The sequence below is a fragment of the Tamandua tetradactyla genome, chromosome 5 (genome assembly GCF_023851605.1).
Source record: "Tamandua tetradactyla isolate mTamTet1 chromosome 5, mTamTet1.pri, whole genome shotgun sequence".
NCBI lineage: Eukaryota > Metazoa > Chordata > Mammalia > Pilosa > Myrmecophagidae > Tamandua > Tamandua tetradactyla.
In genome coordinates this window covers 44,018,169-44,040,542 of record NC_135331.1, presented here as the reverse complement: position 1 = coordinate 44,040,542, position 22,374 = coordinate 44,018,169, and the positions used below count along the sequence as shown (strand labels likewise).

General features: G+C 37.2%; 1 protein-coding gene across 1 annotated transcript in view; it reads right to left on the bottom strand.

Annotated features, from left to right (window-relative positions):
• SELENOT (selenoprotein T) overlaps nucleotides 1-7,446 on the bottom strand; it is a 28,025-nt gene extending 20,579 nt beyond the window's left edge. Inside the window, exon 1 of the mRNA XM_077160773.1 lies at nucleotides 7,230-7,446. Coding sequence (XP_077016888.1) covers nucleotides 7,230-7,363 — 134 coding nt within the window. The 5' untranslated portion in view covers nucleotides 7,364-7,446. The remainder of the gene's footprint in view (nucleotides 1-7,229) is intronic.
• Nucleotides 7,447-22,374: the final 14,928 nt, after the last annotated feature.

The window sequence follows — 22,374 nt, the reverse complement described above, 5'->3', positions numbered from 1 at the left end:
TGGCTTCACTGACCAACCACAATAGTCAAGTCAATTAACCTACCTTTGTCACAGTATCAGTCCTTGTATAACAAAGAGGGTAATAACAGTAATATCAACTCCTATGGTACTCATGAAATAAGGTATGTGAAAATTACATGCATATGTAGGTAGGTTATTATCACCGTTATTATAACTATTAACAATACTTAAATATTTTACTTTCTCCTTTCCTTAAGGAGTTCACAATATAGTTTCAGAGACAAATATATAGCAAATCCTGGAAAACAATTATAAGATAACATGTAAGCTAGTTATAGTAGTGTAGTACAAATTATAAACACAAATGTCAAAGTAAAAGGGCAAGGACAGACTGAATTATACTTTCACCAGTCTTTTTATCATACAACTTATATGTCATAAACTATCTGTATGCTACCCTTTTTAGTAATCTTCATCCTTTCTTTCTCTATACAAGTAAAATGCGAAAAATAAAGAATGGACCAGTCTTAAAATTAATCTAATATTAAGACTAGACTTAACTATCAGATGTAACCTGGAAAATAAACCAAATATAGGGGATATGCATGATTGACAGTGTTGAGATAACCAAGTCAAGTCAACTATAAGTAAGCTCTGGTCGGTGACATAACTACTTTCCAAAGGAACCACTGGTCAAAGTGGGAAAAAAAAAAGTAACTATTCCTAAGGAAAACATTGTCCTGCTTGTGGTACCTATGTTAGATTTCATAATGCCAAACCACAACAAAATGAGTGAAGCTATCTTCAAGCAAAACTGTAATGTCAGACTAGAGACCGACCATAATTTAAAACAGTTGACTTCCATTTCCCATTCTTATACCAACTGCTATAGTAATCTGATATCATCTAACATTTCTCATTTTTTTTCTACCAGCCATAGAAAATTACCCTTTTTTTAAGTGAAATTTAGCAGGGGGGAGGTATACCAAATTTAGTGACACTAGTGTTAATAAGTTCTGATAACCCACTATCATCAGACCAACCCATAATTAATTACCTTTTTAAACATTAACCTGCTGAAAATCTTTAATTGATCTTTCAGTTCACAGCCTCTCTAAAATTCTCACTCAATTTCTGAAATCACAAAAACTGACAAAATATACCATACCATACAATGACACTAACCAACAGTATGATGACATAATGTAGGAGAAAATGATATTCATTACACGGCAGACAGAAGGGACAGAATTAAGAAAAACTATTTAAACTCTGCTTCTGGAAAATTTCTATGTGAAAGCTAATAGATATAAAGCTTATCTATTATACATGGGCAGTTGTTGTTCTTCACATTCAAAAAAGTGGGTAAAGTACTGCATATGCTTCCATTCCCAACTTTTTACATTGGGGCAAAGGCTGCCTGAAGAGGGGAGGGGAGGAAAAGGGAGAGGAGTGGAAGGGAGGGGAAAAGAGGAGGTGGGAGTGGAGGGGAAGGGAGGGGAGGGAAATGGAGGGGAGAGAAGGGAAATGGAGGGGAAGGGAGGGGAAGGGAAGAGAAGAAAAGCATCAACAAGATTAAGTGGTAAGGTAAGGGTGTATGTGGAATCAGAGTAGCAGGAAGACGACTGGCAGCACACAATGAATTCTGGGACGTTTAGCCCCATCAGAAAAGCATGGAGGCCAGGCTCCATAAATCTGAACATAGCGAAGTATGTTCAAATTAAAGTTTTACATGTCTCACATCTTACGCATAACAACAATCTAGCTGAAGCAGAAGGTAACCAAGTAAAAAAAGAATCAGTTGAAAGACGCTGTTTAAAGTCATGTATTTAAATAAGTACTTGCATAAACCACTACAAAATGTAAAATAAATAAAGAAAGAATAATAGAGGGGTATATGGGGAAAAAACACAGCTACTGCAAACTACAGGCTATAGTTAATAGTACTATTTTAATATGCTTTTATCAACAGTGACAAATTTACAACACCAATACTATGGGTCAACAGGAGGGGGATATAAGGGTTATGGGAGAATTTGGGTTTTATTTTTTATTCTTATTACTGTTCTGGAGTAATGAAAATGTTCTAAAATCGATCACAGGGATGTATGCACAACTATGTGATGACACTGTAAGTCAAGTGATTGAATACTTTGGGTAGTTTGTATGCAAGCATATTTCAATAAAATTTTAAAAAGAAAAAAATATATCAGAAAGGAGCTGTACAGGGGGCTATCAATCTACATTCCAGTTAGGAACGTAAAAGGGAGGGGAGAAGAGGAATAGGCTACCACAGGGCCAACCATAGGCTATCACTCATTTATTGCAATAAATATTAACTGATGACAGGTACTGCTCTAGAACCTAAGGATACAGCAGTGAGTGCAAACTAGACAAAAATCTCTATGCCTTCTAGAAATTGCCAACATTCTAATGGAGATGATACAGTCCATCAATTGATAATAACTAAAGCTGTTTCTCTTGTCTTGCTTGAGAAACCACGGGAGAAAAAAGAACAATTTGAACAATGGAAAAAATATCACAAAACAAAAGGAAAGAAATAGAAGTAATGGTAATCAAAAGATTCAAAGTAACAGCCTACATCCAAAAATAATGAGCAAGTGGCAAAGAAAAAGATGACAGAAGAAAATTCAAAACCCACAAGAAATAAGACATATTCTGAGGTCCAAAAGAAGAAAATAACTGTTGTGGAAAAAAAATCAATGATAGAATAATCATAAACAAAAATTATAGAGATTCTGAATAGTATCTTTAATAAGATGGATTTCAGAAATCAGATTTTTTTTCCTATAGAAAAATACCTTCTTTCTGCAAGCCCACAGAACACTTACAAAAATTGACCATTTACATATTAGGTCACAAAGAAAATCCAATAAACAGAAAGAGCAAATAAAACATTGTCTGACTACAGTGCAATAAAACTAGAAATTTTTACAAACCCAGTCTACTCTTATCATCTTCTTGTAGGAGTATTAACTAAGTCAACAATGTCAACATTTAAAATGTGATTAACTTTTGACACATTTTACTTTTATGGATTTATTTTATGGAAACAATTGAACAAGTACACAAAAATATTTGAGGATATTTATCTCAGCACCGTCATTTTGTGAATAATCAAGTCCAACCTATATGTTAACCAATAAGGAACTGGTTAAATAAGCTATACCCATATGGAATACTGTGTCTGTTGATGCAGATCTCCATTTATGCACATGAGAAGATGGGTAGAGGAAAAATTCAAATTCAAACAATCAAAAACTACTATGAATTTATTCCTGTGAAATTTCATAATGTATTATGTGTCACGTTTTACCTATACCTAAAAGCTCTGCGGTTACAAACTACAGTACTTTGTACATTAAGTTCAAACTACTATATAAATGGTATTCAATTAATGCTACAAGTATTTTTTAATGGTTAAAAAAAGATAACTAATTCCATGTAAATATTATAGCAATTTTAAAATCTCACTTATTGGTAAGTTTAGTTGCCACCATTTTATTTGTTCTCTATTAAATCCTCTACTACTATTCTGCTATCCGTACCAACTTCTAAGATTATTAGTCTTATCTATCACTGATTCAAGAGGTACATTTCCCCATATTCAGCATCTTTGAAAAATCAGAATTTATCTTGTAATATCTTAGTATATCATAGCTTAAATGGCAGTTATTTTTCCTTCTGAGTAATATACAAAATAATGGTGCATCTTACAATACATGGTATTTTAGATTTGGTGAAATACAGTAACTGTTAAATTTACTGGAATCCTATAAAAGAGGAAACATTTTGGAGAATGTGAGAGATTCTGAGAGGGCAGAGAATGACATAGCCACAAGAAGCAGAGAGTCCACCAGCCAGCAACCTTTGGAGATGAAGAAGTAAAATGCCTCCAGGGGAGCTTCATGAAATGGGAAGCCAGGAGAGAAAGCTAGCAGATGATGCCATATTCAGCATGTTCCTTTCCAGATGAGAGCCTGACTGTGTTTGCCACGTGCAGTCTCACTTGAGAGAGAAATCCTGAACTACATTGGCCTTCATGAACCAAGGTATCTTTCCCCGGATGCCTTAGATTGCACACTTCTATAGACTTGTTTCCATTGGGACATTTTCTCGGTCTTAGAACTGTAAACTTGCAACTTATTAAATTCCCATTTTTAAAAGTCATTCCGTTTCTGCTATATTTCATTCCAGCAGCTGGCAAACTAGAACAAGCTCCACCATCATCTCTTGCCTGGATAAATCCAACAGCTCCCACATCTACTCCCCAAATCTATTCTTTGTTGTCCGTAATGTCTTCACTATGCAACTAGCTGATCTTTATAAATTACACATCAAATCACAGTTCTCCCCCGCCCCCCACCCCATCCTACATTAAACACTCAATGGTTTCTATTACTATTTAGGCTAAAGACCAAAATCTAACATGGCCTACCAGACCTTGCAGGGTCTTCTGCCCGCTACTGTCTCTTTGGTCTGAGATCAGTAGCCTCAGTCTTTTCTAGTAAACTATGTTCTCTTCCATTACAAAGCGACTTCAAATCTCAGTTCCAAGTCATTTCATCAAGGAAACCTTCCGTGATCGTTGACTACTCTTTCATACCACCACATAAAACTTCTTTCACAGAATGTAACACTATGGTAATTTTACATGTCTATGATCAATAGATTAATAGTTGTCTCCCACTCTACTACCTATAAAATCCTTTAGAGCACTAAATTGAATTTCCAACACCAAGCAAAGTGCCTGCCTCTAGTAGGTGCTCAATTACCCATTGAACAAGTAAATATCAAGATAATGGTAATATGATTTCTATAATTAATTCAGTATTTCTCAGATTTCTTCAATTCAACATTTTACTAATTTTGGTCAGTATAAGCGAAAGTCTCAGGTCTAATTTTCTTGCAAATTCAATGAAAGCAAAGGTTTTAGTTGGAATAAATTTAAATAAAAATTTGTTTCTGTAATCACTTAGCCCTAAAACGCTCTTTAGAAGTAGGTTGTCCTAAAATTTTAACAGTTGATTCTTAAATTAACAAATTTGAAAATTCTGCTATATTCTGCTCATACCTTAAAATTTTAACTTCATTTAAACTAATCAGCTATTCTCAGTAAATCAACTGCCAGCTGTCCAAACAATATTAACTGTAAAGGCTTGTAATTAGAAATCTCTTAGAAAGCAACAACCAATGCTGCAGATTTGATTACACATATATGAGGAAAATGAAGAATGCGTACAAACATCATGCCAGCCAGTAGCTGTCAAAGTTTCTGGTAAATAAGTCTAACTGTTCGACTCTCCCTACGTCCTCTTCACCAAAACATCCTCTCCTCAACTATCCCAAATTTATAAAATACATTTGCACATAAAAATCAAAAGAAGTGAAAACGTGACAAGGGAAATTTATTTTAAACTCTGCAGAAAACTTCAATTTGTGTTCAATGTTTAAAAGTCCAGACAAACAAGAACATCTTTTTCCCAAATATGTAATCAATGTCATCAAAATTATCTAATTCTATTCCTCAGTCAACTGACATACTAAGTCAAAATAGAAGGGGTGCAAAGATAGTTCAGTGGTAGATTTTTCGCCTGCCACACAGGACACCGGGGTTCAATTCTCAGCCCATACAGTTTCCCCCACAAAAAATCTCAACAAATTGTGCTGCAATAACTGGGCAGTCACTTGGAAAAAGAATGAAATGTGACCCCTATCAGACAAAAAAACAAAAACAGAAATATTATGACAATACAAGCAATTGTAAAAGAAGAGTAATTTGGAAAAACAAAAGTGAAACCAAGAACTAAGATGGTAGGAAATAGAAAAATTACATAACGGGAACTGCAATCCTTTTAAAATTACTTCAAATTAAAACCATCTCAATTCTTAACAATCTTTATAGGTTGGCAAAAAGTCCACTTTCTACTAAGAAAATTACAGGGAGAAAAGGCAGAATGATCAACTCATAACTCCCATTTGCAGAATTATATAAAGGATGATATTTGTCAGGTACATAGTACACAGTACAAGGAGATGTGTCTTTTGTTTTTAATCAGGAAGAAATTACAAGCTTTTTATTCTTCACTCCATAAACAAAATTTTACCATTTTATTTTCTGATTCTCCGATTAAAGATCACCTTAACTTGATTTTTTTAACTTTAAAGTTAAAGCAGCTGGAAAAGTCGGAAATTACATTTTATACTTTCGTCTGCCAAGTCATTACATTTTCTTAAAAACACATTAAATTTTAAAAGCAGGTTTTAATATAATTGTGGCCGACACCAATATTCCAAAGTAACAGGACTCTGAAGACTTATTATTCTAACCATCCCATCCTGAGAAAGTGGACAAAAAGAATTCAATTTTTTCAATTTCACAATTCTATTTAATTTTTAATCTTTTCAGCTTTTCAAACCCCACTTACCTTATTCCAACCATTCCTGCCCTGCTTCGACTACTTAACTAGGTAACAATAAAATCAAATTTACCGGGTTTCTTTCCATCTCTGCACGCACAAGAGATTTGAAAGGTAGAAAGGCACGCTGGCGGAGACAAGCCTTGGGAGGCGGGTGTGCGGGACACAGGGGAGAAGACCTGGCTGTCTGGGAGCTAAGGGTCAGAGTTTCGAAGAGCATCGCGCTTCTCAGCGGACACTTGGAACCATACACGGAGAACCCGCTGCCCCGGACCCGCTCCTCCCCGCGCCCTCTGGCCGTCGGAAGCCCCAATCCCTGACTCAACAGTCTCCCCCGCGTCCCCTCCAACTACCCGAACTAGCCTCCTTCAGCCGAGCTACGAGGCCGCCCGGCACTGCCCCGGGAAAACGGAGAGTAAAAGTGAACTCGGTGCGAAACGCCGGGACCTCCGCCGCCGGCGCGGCGCCGACTCATCCCCACCTCCGCAGACGACCGGGGTAGCCAGGGCGCGACGCCGCCGACCGGTCTTCGGTACTGACGAGCGGCCTCACGTCCTTGTCTTTTGGTGCTTAACCTTCTCTTTCCCTGCTTCCCCCGTTCTCTCCATTCCAAGAGCCAAACAAAATGAGCAGTTGTAAGAAGAAGAAGGGAGGGCGGCTAGGCGGTCCCGGGTAAGGGTCCCGTGAAGGCAGGCTGCGGAAGGCTGTTCCTTGTGGCCAGCGGAGAAGCACCGAGCTAGGCCGCAAAGCCGGGACGTCGCGTAGTAACCTGCGCGGAGCAGAGGCGAGGCGAGCGGCTGGACGCCCAGGGCCGGCGCACATACTCACCAAATCTGGAACTTGAGCAACGGCCCCGTGGCGTACTGCATCTTTAATCTCTTGCTAGGCATGCCGCCCAGGTTGGCCGAGGCCTCGCTCCGGACCACGGCCGATGCCGCCACCAGAAGCAGCAAAAGCCTCATCACGAACGAGCCAGCTAGTTCGGCCTCCGTCAGGCTGAGACTGCAGCCTGCCCAAAGGCGACCCTGAGCCCCCTACTGCGCAGGCGCGATCAGCCAAGGTCGGGCAGGGAAGCAGGAATGCGCCTGCGCGGACCGGCTCCCGCACGCGCTCTGGGAGGGAGCTGATCTGTTTCACTGTCCTGACCCACCATTTTGGATCTGTTCGGAGACTGAATAGGATTGAGCGGCGTAGAGGGAGCAAAGGAGGATGTCGAATGCCAGAGGCGTGTATAAATTATAGCCTCAGGCAGATCTGGGTTCTGCATCCAATTTCATTAATTCAGATATTTATCTGCCTAAGACACTTAGAAATACCTGGTACTTGACAGCCTTATTTCAGGTGAGTTTAGGAAACAGAAGAGAAATCCCCAGCTCTCTTAACGGTGATGCGCAACTGTTTTGGGTGTCATTCTATGGCCTTTTCTTTGATTTTAAAATATTGCATTGTCCTAAAAGAGTATAAAGAAGAAAAGGAAAAAAAAGAACTTTGGAAAATTTCAAGCATATACAAAAATAGAATAGTGTATAGAACTCCATTTTAACCTTCACTGGGCTTAAACAATTCCTGACATTTTGGCAGTCTTGATTCCTTCGTTCCTTCCCCAAGATTTATTTTGAAGCAAATCTCATTTCAATTTCGTCTAGCAAATATCAGTAAAAAAATATTCTCTGAACATATTTCAATACCATTAATCCACCCTAAAAGAAACAATAATTGTTAATATCAAACATCCAATGTTCAAATTTCTCCTAATGTCTAATATTTATTTTTTTTAGTGTTCGTTTGTTTATATCAGGATGAAAATTAAATTCATTGCCATTGGTTGATTGAGACCAGGAACACACCTGCAGTTAAACAAATCAGATTTATTATTTCTTGCAACAAGGAGGAGCATATATCCTGGGGAACCACAGGGAGTCTCCCTCAGTAAGAGTATGTTAGAAAGAATCTATAATAGGATTGACTGTGAAATAAGGTCAGGTTCTGCCCAATGGCCATAACATCAAATCAAAGAGAGTTCTCCAAGAGAGTTCGTTGCCAAACACGAAGCAGATCAGAGGAACTTGCAGCCTAAAAATCTGTCTCCCTAAATCTAAGAAGTTTAAGGTTTCAATTAATTCAGACAAGGGGAGATGGAATTGTTACCATTACAATTACAAGAAGCTACAATTTATAAAGATAAAGGAGTGGAGCTAGGCTAGAACTAAGTTAACCATTAAAAGAACATGTCCATAGTTAGTTGAGCTGACTCAAGTTACTTCATCAATATTAGGGGGTGGCCTTTGTCATTATAAGACTATTAGGGGTATAAGGCAGGGCCAGTCCTGAGGTTTCCACAATTTTCAGTTCAGTGGGTTTCAGTAACTTCAGGTATTTCCTTATGACTGTTCTTTAATATATTATAAAGTAAGAAACAGGCATCTGTGATACTGAACAAATGTGGGGATCTCTGCCGAATGCATATAACAGCCAAGTTATGATACTGGGATTCCAGAGAGTATTTATTGCTAAGCAAAGAGCAGGAAATCATATGGTCTTTCTACCTAAAAATCTGTCTCCCAAACTGCGGTAATTCTGGTAGAGTTTAATCCAAAAGAAGAGATGTTTATTTGGTGCAAGATTTATGTATTCTGTAGCACACTAATTTAACCTGTGTGGCCAGTTTATTCAAACATCATGATTGCATGGAGCTTTGAATAGGAAGTAAGACCTTGTTGGTTTGTACAGGTTAGTGTAATGCCCTGATACATCCCAGAATAATCTGGGCAGAAAATAAAAAAGTATTAGCAAAATCCCTTAGAGGGATTGGGGGAAATGTGGAAATATTAAACTTCCCAACCTGGGGAAGACCTGATACACTCACAAGCATTGGGGACTATCATATTAACAGACCAAGCCCTCAATCTTGGGGCTTGCCCTTATGAGATTTATTCCTGCAAAGAAGCAGCTAAGCTTACTGTGCTGGTTTGAAACTATTACATACCCTGGAAAATGTGCCATCCCACGAGATGCTAAGCAAGCCAGAACCCAAAGTTGTGTCCCAGAGGACAATGTTGAATAACTATGGTGACAGTGGGCGTTCTTGTCTTGTTCCTGATCTATCTACATTGAGTACAATGTTAGTTGTGGGTTTTTCGTATATTCCCTTTATCATGTTGAGAAAGTTCCGTTATATGCCTATCCTTTAAAGTGTTTTCGTCAAGAAATGATGTTGAATTTTGTCAAATACCTTTTCTACATTGATTGAGATAAACAGGTGGTTTTTCCATTTTGATTTACTGATGTGATTTTCTTGTGTTGAACCAGTCTTGCATACCTGAAATAAATCTCACTTTGTCATGGTGTGTAATTATTTTAATATGGTGCTGGATTTGATTTATAGGTATTTTGTTGAGGATTTTTGCATCTATATTAATTAAAGAGATTGGTCTGGTAATTTTCTTTTATGTAGTATCTTTGGTCTGGCTTTGGTATTAGGGAAAGGTTGACTTCATAGAATGAGTTAGGTAGCTTTCCCTCCTTTTCAATATGTTGAAGAGTTTGAGCAGGATTGGTACTAATTCTTTCTTGAATACTTGGTAGAATTCACGTGTGAAGCCATCTGGTCCTGGACTTGTCTTTTTGGGAGCTTTTGAATGGCTAATTTAATCTTTTTACTTGTGATCGGTTTGCTGAAGGTGTCAATGTTCACTGCTTATGCCTTTCTAGGAAGTTGTCTATTTCATCTGTGTTGTCTGGTTTATTAGCATATAGTTGCTATGTTATCTCCTTTATTTCTGTGGGCAGTGGTTATGTCCTCTCTCCCATTGCTGATATCATTTATTTGCATCCTCCCTTTCTCTTTCTTTTTTTTTGTCAGCCTACCTAAGTGTCCATTGATTTTATTGATTTTCTCAATGAAGCAACTTTTGGTTTTGTTGAGTCTATCATTTTCTTGTTCTCAATTTCACTTATTTCTGCTCTAATCTTTATTTCTTTCTTTCTGTTTTCTTTGGGGTTAGTTTGCTGCTCTTTTTCTGGTTCCTCTTTTTAAATATAGGAATTTAGAGCAATAAATTTCCCTCTCAGCACCCCACTTTTGCTGCATCCCATTGTTTTGCTATGTTGTGTTTTCATTTTCATTTGCTTTGAGATATTTACTGATTTCTCTTGTAATTTATTCCTCTTGACCCACTGTTTGTTGTGTATTGTTTAGCCTCCACATATTTGTGAGTTTTCCAGTGACCACCAGTTGTTGCTGTCCAAATTCATTCCATAATGATGTGAGAAAATGTTTTGTATAATTTTAATCCTTTTTAATTTGAGACTTGTTTTGTGACCCAACATGTGGTCTATCTTGGAGAATGATTCATGAGCACTTGATAAAAATGTGTGTCCTGCTGTTCTGGGAGGAATGTTCTGCAAATGTTAATTCTAGTTCATTTACCATATTATTCAAAATCTCTGTTTCCTCATCAATGGATAGAACGTCTAGATAGAGGATGTTTCTCATTGATGAGAGTAGTGTGTTGAAGTCTCCAATTATTGCTGTAGAAGTATCTACTTCTCCCTTCATGTGGTTGGTGTGTGCCTCATGTATTTTGGGGCACTGTGGGTTGATGCATTAATATTTATGATTGTTACGTCTTCTTTATGAATTGTTCCTTTTATTGATACATAGTGTCCTTGTCTCTTTTAATTGTTTTATATTTGAAATCGAAATTGTTGGATAATAGCTAACCCCTCTTTTTTCTGGATGTTGCTTGCTTGAACTATCTTTTTCCAACCTTTCATTTTCAATCTATTCTTGTCCTTGTCTTTAAAGTGAGTCACTTGTAAACAGCAAATAGATGATCCTGTCTTTGAATTCACTCTGCCAGTCTATGTCTTTTGATTGGGGAGTTTATTCCATTACCATTTAATGTTATTACTGTAAAGGCAGTAATTTCTTCTACCATTTTGTCTTTTGGATTTTATATGTCCCATCTTATTTTTTTTTCTCTTTTTACCCTTACTGGTAGTCATCATTTTTATGATTTTCTCCACACCTCTCTCTCCTGTCTTTTCCTATCTGCCTATTGTGCTTCCTTTAGTATTTCTTGTAGAGCCAGTCTTTTAGTCACAAACTCTCTCAGTGACTCTTTTTCTGAAAATATATTAAACTCTCCCTCAATTTTGAAGGACAGTTTTGCCAGATATAAAATTCTTGGTTGGAAGTTTTTCTCTTTTAGAATCCTAAAATCATACTACTGCATTCTTGCCTCCATTTTTTCTGCTGATTAATATGCACATAGTTTTAGCAACCTTCCCTTCTATGTGATGGATCACGTTTCTCTTTCAAAATTCTCTTTTTGTCTTTGACATTTGACAATCTCATTAGTAAGTGTCTTGGAGCAGGTCTGTTAAGATCTATTCTGTTTGGGGTATGCTGCATTTCTTGAATCTGTGATTTTATGTCTTTCATAACACGGGAAATTTTCAGTGATTATTTCCTCCATTATTCTTTCTGCCCCTTTTCCCTTTTCTTCTTCTGGGATACCCACAACATGTATATTTGTGCACTTCTTGTTGTCATTTAATTCCCTGAGGTGCTGCTCATATTTTTCCATATTTTCCCTGTTTTTTCTTATGTGTGTAGGATTACAGTTGTCCTGTCCTCTAGTTTACCAATCCTTTCTTCTGCCCCTTCAAATCTGCTGTTTTAAGTCTCCATTGTGTTTTTCATCTCTTCTATTGTGCCTTTCATTCCCATAAGTACTGTCATTTGGTTTTTCAAGCTTTTGAGTTCTTCTTTATGGTCTTCTTTATATCCTTCATCTCTTTTGCCATATATTCCCTCAACTCATTGATTTGATTTTTTACCTGATATGCCATGTTTATTTGAATATCTTTAACTAGTTGTTTCTACTCTTATCTCATTTGAAGTATTAGCTTTCATTTGACTGGCCCATATCTTCCATTTTTCCTAGTGTAATTTGTAATTTTTTGTTGGTGACTCAGCATCTGATTTCCTTGATTAGTTTATTCTGGAGTTTGTTTTCACTCTTTCAGGTAGGGTTCTCTTGTTAGTTGGCTTTGTTTTCTATCTGCTTTTTTGGTGTTCAGTTCAATTTATTCTAGACTTCTAACATAGGTTCTGTTTACCTATTCAGAGATTTTCAGCTATTGTTTTTCTGGTTCTTGCCCTGCCTCTTTGAAATAATTTATTTTTAAAATATTTTTATTGCAAACATTAAACAAACATACAAACATTCTTGACATACAAACATTCTATACATGATGTACAATCAGTGACTCATAGTTGTGTATTCTTCACCATGATCATGTTTTTGAACACTTGCATCTCTCCAGCCAAAGAAAGAAAAAAGAAGAAACTCATACATACCACACCCCTCACATCTCCCTCTCATTGACCACTAGTATTTCCATTTACTCAATTTACGTATCCTTTGTCCCCCCATTATTTGTTTATTTATTTATCCATATTTTTTACTCATCTGTCCATACCCTAGATAAAAGGAGCATCAGATACAAGGTATTTCACAATCACCACAGTCACATTGTAAAAACTATATCATTATACAATCATCTTTAAGAAACAAGGCTATTAGAACACAGCTTTACAATTCAGGTACTTCCCTCCAGTAACTACAATACATCATAAACTAAAAAGTGAATATCTATATAATGTGTAAGAACAAACTCCAGGATAATGTCTCAACTCTATTGGAAATCTCTCAGCCACTGACCCTTTATTTTGTATAATTTCTCTCTTCCTCCTGTTGGTCAAGAAGGTTTTCTCAAACCCTTGGTGCTGATTCCCAGCTCATCCCAGGATTTCTGTCCCACATTGCCAGGAAGGTTTACACCCATAGGAGTCATGTCCCATGTGTATGTGTGGGGGGGGGGCAGTAACTTTGTTTGCCATGTCAGCTTAGAGAGAGAGGGAGGCTACATCGAGCAACAAAAGAGGTTCTCTGGGGGTGACTCTTAGGCCTAATTTTAAGTAGGCTTAGCCTATCCTTTGCAGGGATCAGTTTCATAGGGGCAAACCCTAAGATCGAAGGCTCAGCCTATTGATTTTGTTGTCCCTACTGCTTGCAAGAATATCAAGAATTCTCCAAATGGGGAAGTTGAATTTTTCCCCCTTTCTCCCCATCCACCCGAGAGGGCTTTGCAAATACTTCTTTATTCAGTGTTCAAATCGCTCTGGGATTTATCTGGACATCACATTAACCTGGCAAGCCATCAAAATCTCATGCCCTGGGGCCAAGATGGCAGTTTAGTGAAGGGTGGGATTTAGTTCATTCTCCAGAGCAGCTAATAAATAGCCAGGAAAAGTACAGAACAACTGCTGGGGCCATGTCAGTGACTGGACATAGAGCGTACACAAGTCTGGACCAGCTGGACCGACTGTGAGCCCCCCCAAAACCGTGAGTTCCCCAAGCTACAGCGGCTGGTGCCCCTCCCCCACAGACTGCTTCCCAGAGGGAAGCAGCAGCAGGGGCTGAGCACAACCAAGCTCTAATTGTGGAATTAATTAACAAATTCTGACTACTAAAAATAAGCCCCAGCTCAGCTGAACCTCAAGTAAAAGTGGAGGGCGCTGGTTTTGGCCCAGGTGCAGAAGGGGCATGACTGATGGATAAAGAAAAAAAAAAACAGAGTTTTTTTTGGGGGGGTTTGAAAAGGTCTGGGACCTGAAGGAAAGAGGGGGCATGTAGGATCTGGAGAAACACAGGGAAATGTACCAACTTAAGCTCTTGATTGGCAAATCCGAGGAATGCAGGTCCTGCTATGAAAAGAATTTTTCTCTTTCATTTTGATGGCGGTTTTTCTACAGCTTGACAGCCCTTTGGATACAGCTGCAAGGCTTCTCGGGCTCCATTGCCCCAGGCATAGGCAGAATTAAGCTTGTTTGTGAGCTTGTCGGGAGCTGTGCCTTCCCCAGAGAGGGGTGGGGCCCAACTCAGGTGGAATCCCTCCCTCAAGGAGTTCAGACCCCAGGGTCTGGAAAGTGAAGCAATTAAAACCAGCCTACAACCTCTCCTCTGTCTCCACCATGCCCCCAGCAGGGAGAGTCTGCTGAAGTTAAAAGTACCGCATCACCTTATGCTGGTGGGACCTGCAGGCAGAAAAGTGCCACATATTGGGCAGAAAATGGAGAACTCAGAGGCTTCATAGGAAAGCCTTTCAATCTGCTGGGTCTCACCCTCAGGGAAAACTGATGCAGGTGACTCTTCCCTCCTGACAGGAAGCCAGTTTGGTCTGGGAAAATCTGGCTGGGGTCTAGAATACCTAAGTAGACCTCTTAAGGGGGGGAAAAGGCACCATACAGGCAGGGCAAGAAACAAGAACTGAAAAATGCTGATCTATTAAATAAAACCTAAGCTAGAGGTCCAGAATAAGCTGAACTGAATGTCAAAGAACAGATACACAACAAAGTCATCCAGCAAGAAAATCCTGGGTAAAAAAAGTGAAAACAATCTCCAGAATAAACTAATTAAGGTAATTAAATGCCTAGACACCAGCAAAAAGAAAAAAAAAGAATCACACCAGGGAAATTGAAGATATGGCCTAGTCAAAGGAACAAACCAACAATTCAAATGAGATACAGGAGCTGAAACAATTAATTCAGGATGTTCAAATGGACATGGAAAATCAAATCAATGAATTGAGTGAAGATATAAAGAAGGCAAGGAAAGAACAGAAAGAAGAAATTGAAAGTCTGAAATATTTCCCACAGAACTTATGGGAATGGAAGGCGCAGTAGAAAAAATGAAAAAAGCAATGGAAACCTACAATGTCAGATTTCAAGAGGCAGAAGATAGGATTAGTGAACAGATCATCTGACATCCAACAAGCAAAAGAAAATGCAGGGAAAAGAATGGAAAAATATGAGCAGGGACTCAAGGAATTGAATGACAATATGAAGCGCACAAATATGCATGTTGTGGGTGTCCCAGAAGGAGAAGAGAAGGGAAAAGGAGGGGAAAAACTAATGAGGAAATTATCACTGAAAATTTCCCAACTCTTATGAAAGACTTAAAATTACAGATCCAAGAAGTGTAGCATACCCCAAACAGAATAGATCTAAATAGACGTACTCCAAGACACTTCTAATCAGAATGTCAGATGTCAAAGAGAAAGAGAGAATCTTGAAAGCAGCAAGAGAAAAGCAATCCCTCATATACAAGGGAAGCCCAATAAGACTATGCATAGATTTCTTAGCAGAAACCATGGAGGTGAGAAGACAGTGGGTTGATATATTTAAGTTACTAAAAGACAAAAACTGCCAACCAAGAATTCTATATCCACCAAATTTATCCTTTAAAAATGAGGGAGAAATTAAACATTTTCAGACAAAAAACGACTGAGAGAATTTGTGATCAAGAGACTGGCTCTGCAAGAAATACTATAGGGAACACTAGAGGCAGATACGAAAAGACAGGACAGAGAAGCATGGAATGTAGAAATGAAGACTATCAGGAAAGGTAAAAAAGAAGAAGAATTAGATATGACATATAAAATCCAAAAGGCAAAATGGTAGAAGAAAGTATTGCCCATACAGTAATAACACTATATGTTAATGGATTAAACTCCCCAATCAAAAGACATAGACTGGAAGAATGGATTAAAAAACAGGACCTATATATATGCTGTCTACAGGAAACAAATCTTAGACCCAAGGATAAACATAGGTTGAAAATGAAAGGTTTGGAAAATACATCTCATGCAAATAACAATCAGAAAAGAGCAGGAGTAGCTATACTAATATCCAACAAATTAGACTTCAAATGTAAAATAGCTAAAAGAGACAAAGAAGCACATGATGTATTAATAAAAGGAACAATTTAACAAGAAGACATAACAATCATAAATATTTATGCACCAAGCCAGAATGCTCCGAAATATATGAGGCAAATGCTGAAAACACTGAAAAGAGAAATAGACATATCTACCATAATAGTTGGAGACTTCAATTCCCCAATCTCATTAATGAATAGAACATTTAGAGAATGTTCAACAACAGAGAATTTGAATAATGCAATAAATGAGCTAGACTTCACCGACATTTATAGAACATTAACCCAACAACAGCAGGATACACCTTTTTCTCAAGTGTTCACAGATCACTCTCAAGGACAGACTATATTCTGGGTCACAAAGCAAGTCTCAATAAATTTAAAAAGACTGAAATCATACAAAACACTTTCTCAGATCATAAAGGCATGAAGTTGGAAATCAATAATAGGCAGAGGGCCAGAAAATTCACATATATATGGAGGCACAACAAAACACTCTTAAACAACCAGTGGGTCAAGGAAGAAATTACAAGAAAAATCAGTAAATATCTTGAGGCAAATGAAAATGAAAACACAACATTTCAAAATTTATGGAATGCAGCAAAGGCAGTGCTAAGCAGGAAATTCATTGCCCTAAATGCCTATATCAAAGAAGAAGAAAGAGCAAAAATTGAGGAATTAACTGTCCACTTGGAAGAACTAGAGAAAGAACAACAAACTAATCCCAAAGAAAGCAAAAGGAAAGAAATAATGAAGATTAGAGCAGAAATAAATGGAATTGAGAACATGAAAACAATTGAGAAAATCAACAAAACCAGAACTTAGTTCTATGAGAAAATCAATAAGATTGATGGGCCCTTAGCGAGATTGACAAAAAGAAGAAGAGAGAGGATGCAAATAAATAAAATCAGAAATGGAAGAGGAGACATAACCACTGACCCTACAGAAATAAAGGAAGTAATGAGAGGACACTATGAACAACTTTATGGTAATACACTCGACAATGTAGATGAAATGGACAACTTTCTAGAAAGGCATGAACAACCAACATTGGCTCGAGAAGAAATAGATGACCTCAACAAACCAATCACAAGTAAAGAAATTGAATCCATCATTAAGAAGCTCCCCAAAAAGAAAAGTCCAGGACCAGATGGCTTCACTTATGAATTCTACCAAACATTTGAGAAAGAATTAGGGCCAATCCTACTGAAACTCCTCAAAAAAATTGAAGAGGACAGAATGCTACCTAACTCATTCTATGAAGACAACATCACCGTCATATCAAAGCCAGACAAAGATATTACAAGAAAAGAAAACTACAGACCAATCTCTCTTATGAATATAGATGTAAAAAACCTCAACAAAATTCTTGCAAATCGAATCCAGCAGCATATCAAAACAATTATACACCATAACCAAGTAGGATTCATCCCAGCTATGCAAGGATGGTTCAACATAATAAAATCAATTAATGTAATACACCATATCAAAAAATCAAAGCAGAAAAGCCACATGATCATCTCAATTGATGCAGAAAGGGCATTTGACAAAATTCAACATCCTTTCTTGTTCAAAACACTTCAAAGGATAGGAATAGACGGGAACTTCCTCAACATGATAAAGAGAATATATGAAAAACCCACAGCTAACATCATCCTCAATGGGGAAAAACTGAAAACTTTCCCCCTAAGATCAGGAACAAGAGAAGGATGTCCACTGGCACCATTGTTATTCAATATTGTGTTGGAAGTTCTAGCCAGAACAATTAGACAAGAAAAAGAGATACAAGTCGTCAAAATTGGAAAGGAAGAAGTAAAACTCTCACTGTTTGCAGGTGATATTATACTATATATCAAAAACCCCAAAAAATCCATAGCAAAACAACTATAGCTAATAAGTGAGTACAGCAAAGTGACAGGTTATAAGATCAACACTCAAAAATCTGTAGTGTTTCTATACACTAGTAATGAACAATCTGAGGGGGAAGTCATGAAAAAAATTCCATTTACAATTGCAACCAAAAGAATAAAATATTTAGGAATAAATTTAGCGAAAGAGACAAAAGACCTATACAGAGAAAACTATAAGAAATTATTAAAAGAAATCACAGAAGACCTAAATAAATGGGAGGGCATACTGTGTTCATGGACTGGAAGACTAAATACAGTTAAGATGTCAATTTTACCTAAATTGATTTACCAATTCAATGCAATACCAATTAAAATCCCAAAAACTCACTTTTCAGAAATATAAAAGCCAATAACCAAATTTATCTGGAAGGGCAGGGTGCCCCGAATAGCTAAAAGTATACTGAGAAAAAAATGAAGTCAGAGGTCTCATGCTACCTGACTTTAAGGTGTATTATGAAGCTACAGGAGTCAAAACAGCATGGTACTGGCATAAAGATAGATATACTGACCAATAGAATGGAATAGAATGTTCAGATATAGACCCTCTCATTTATGGACAATTGATCTTTGATAAGGCAGTCAAGCCAACTCACCTGGGACAGAACAGTCTCTTCAATAAATGGTGTCTAGAGAACTGGATATCCACATGCAAAAGAATGAAAGAGGATCCACATCTCACACCCTATACAAAAATTAACTCAAAATTTGGGTGTAAGGTCTAGGAAACTGCCTCCTATTGTAAGATTTGTAAGATATTTCCCTACATTTTCTTTTATGGTTTTATGGTCTTAGATCTAATGTTTAGGTCTTTGAGTTAATTTTGTATATTTATGCAAAGACACAAACGGATATTTGCACACCAATGTTTATAGCAGCATTAGTTACAATTGCCAAGAGGTGGAAACAGCCCAAATGTCCATCAACAGATGAGTGGCTAAACAATCTGTGGTATATACATATGATGGAATACTATGCAGCTGTAAGACAGAATAAAGTTATGAAGTATGTAACAACATGCTTGGACCTTAAGGACATTATGCTGAGTGAGATTAGCCAGAAACAAAAGACATATACTGTATGGTCTCACTGATATGAACTAACATAAGGAATGAACTTGGATAATTTCCATTAAGAATGGGGGTCATCAGGAAATAGAAATAGGGTAGATATTGGATAGTTGGAACTGAAGGGATACAGATTGTGCAATGGGACTGATTGTAAAAATTTAGAAATGCCATAGCACAATACTATATAACTGTAATACAGTAATGTTAGAACACTGAATGAAGCTGAATGTGAGAATGAGAGAGGGAGGAGGCCTGGGGGCACAAATGGAATACGAAGGAAAGATAGACGATAAAGACTAAAATGATATAATCTAGAAATGCCTAGTGTGTGTAATGATAGTGACTAAATGTACAAATTTAAAAATGTTTTGCATGAGGAAGAACAGAGGAATGTCTATAATGCAGGGTGTTGAAAATAGATGGTAATTAATATTTTAAAACTTTGACATATGTGTGAAACTAAAGCAAAAAAATGCATATTTGGTACAAAATTTAAATTTTGGCTAGTGCATTTCCTAATATAACTTATGTGGACAGCTTAATTGAACACCATAATATTTCAAAACCTTGAGAAGGGCATGAGATTTTGTAGGTTTGTCCAGTAAATCCCAGGGTGATTTAAACAGTGAATAAAAAAGTATTTGCAAAGTCCCCTTGGGGGAATGATGAGAAAGGGGGAAAATTCAACTCCCCCAAACGGAGAATTCTTGATATTCTCACAAGCAGTGAAGCCCCCGATCTTGGAGTTTGTTCATAAGAAACTTAACCCCACAAAGGATAGGCTAAGCCTATTAAAATTAGGCCTAAGAGTCACCCCCAAGAGAATGTCTTTTGTTGTTCAGATGTGGTCTCTCTCTCTCTCAGCAAATATGATAAGCAAACTCACTGCCCTCCCCCTCTCTACATGGGGCATGACTCCCAGGGGTGTGAACCTTCCTGGCAATGTGGGACAGAAATCCTAGAATGAGCTGGGACTCAGCATCAAGGTATTGAGAAAACCTTCTTGACCAAAAGGAGGAAGACCGAAATGAGACAAAATAAAGTGTCAATGGCTGAGAGTTTCCAAACAGAGTCGAGAGGTTATCCTGGAGATTATTCTTAGCATTAAATAGATATCACCTGCTTAGTTAAGGTGTAATGGAGTGGCTGGAGGGAATTGCCTGAAAATAGAGCTGTGCTCTAGTAGCCATGCTTCTTGAAGATGATTGTATAATGATACAGCTTTCATAATGTGACTGTGTGTTTGTGAAAACTTTGTGCTGATGCTCCTTTTATCTACCTTATTGACAGATGAGTAGAACATATGGATTAAAAATAAATGAATAGTAGGGGGAACAAATGTTAAAATAAATTTAGTTGATTGAAATGCTAGTGATCAATAAAAGGGAGGGGTAAGGGGTATGGTATGTATGAGTTTTTTTTCTGTTTTCTTTGTATTTCTTTTTCTGAATTGATGCAAATGTTGTGAGAAATGTTCATGATGATGAATATACAACTATCTGAAGATATTGTGAGTTATTGATTATATAACAAGAATGGAATGATCATATGTTAGGAATGTCTGTGTTTGTATGGGTTATGTCTCATAAAAAATGATTATGGTGAAGAGTACACAACTATGTCATGATATTGTGAGCCATTGATTGTATACCATGTATGGACTGTATGTCTGTGAAGATTTGTCAATAAAAATATTTTAAAAAGAAAAATATAATCACAATAGAATATGATCAGGGACGCGATCAGGCATTTGCATACCGATGTTTGTAGTAGCATTATTCACAATTGCCAAAAGATGGAAATAACCCGTGTCCATCAACAGATGGATGGATAAGGAAAATGTGGTATATACACAGGATGGAATTTTATTGAGTAGTAAGAAGAAATGAAGTCCTGAAGCATACAACAACATGGATGAGCCTTGAGGACGTTGTAAGTGAAAGAAGCCAGACACAAAAGGGCAAATATTGTATGATCTCACTGATATGAACTAATTATACTATGTAAACTCATAGACATAAAATATTGAATACAGGTTACCAGGATATAGAATGAGGCTAAAGAATGGGGAGTGGTTGCTTAATATGTGCAGAATATTTAACAATGTTAAACTTAAACATTTGGAAATGGACAGAGGTGACAGCAGCACATTATATTGAGAATAATTAACAGTGCTGCGGAACAGTATGTGAATGTGCTGGAGAGGGTATGTGAATACGCTGGAAAGGGGAAGTTTAGAGTCATATATTTAACCAGAAGGAAAGTTGGAGGTTAAAACATGGGAATGTAGAACACAGTCAATCTTGTGGTGGACAATGGCTGTGATTAACTGTACAAATATATTAAAAAAAAAATTTCATGAACTACAACAAATGTACAATGCTATTACAAGGAATTAATAATAGAGGGGTGTGTGGGGAAAATGTACCTATTGCAAACTATGGACTACAGTTAACAGTAATGCATTAATATTCTTTCATCAACAGAAGTAAACGTACCGCACCCATACTAAGGGTCAATAATAGGGGGTGATAACAGGTATAGAAGATTTTTTTTCTTTTCTTTTCTGGAGTAATGAAAATGTTCTAAAATTGCTCATGGGGCCATATGAACAGTTATGTAATGATACTGTGAGTCATTGATTTATATACTTTGGATGGTTTTATGGTATGTGAATGTATCTCAGTAAAATTGCATTAAAATGATTTAAAAAGAAAAACTCATGCCCTATTCAAGGTACCATGTATTTTTGATGTTCATTTAAACTGGCCATACAAGGTAAATTAGGAAATACACTGGTCAAGATATAAATTTTTCACCAAATAAACATTTCTCTGTTTAGTCTCACATAGAAGTTGAAGTTTTAAAATATGAATGCTCATCTATTTTCAATACCATACAATACTGACATTCCACTGTTCTTCCTTGTTTTTTAATTTGTAAATTTGCTCACAATCATTGTACACTCTAGGCATTCCTAAATTATACCACTTCAGTGTTTGTTGTCTACCTTTCCTTCCAGTTTCATATATGCCCCCAGGCATTCTCCCTCTATCATTCTTTCAGCTTCATTCAGTGTACTTACATTATTGTGCTACATTCAGGTAGTATTGTGCTATCCATTTCTGAATTTTAACAACCAATCCTGTTGCACAATCTGTATCTCTTCAGCACAAATTACCCGATTCCTACCCTATTTCTATCTCCT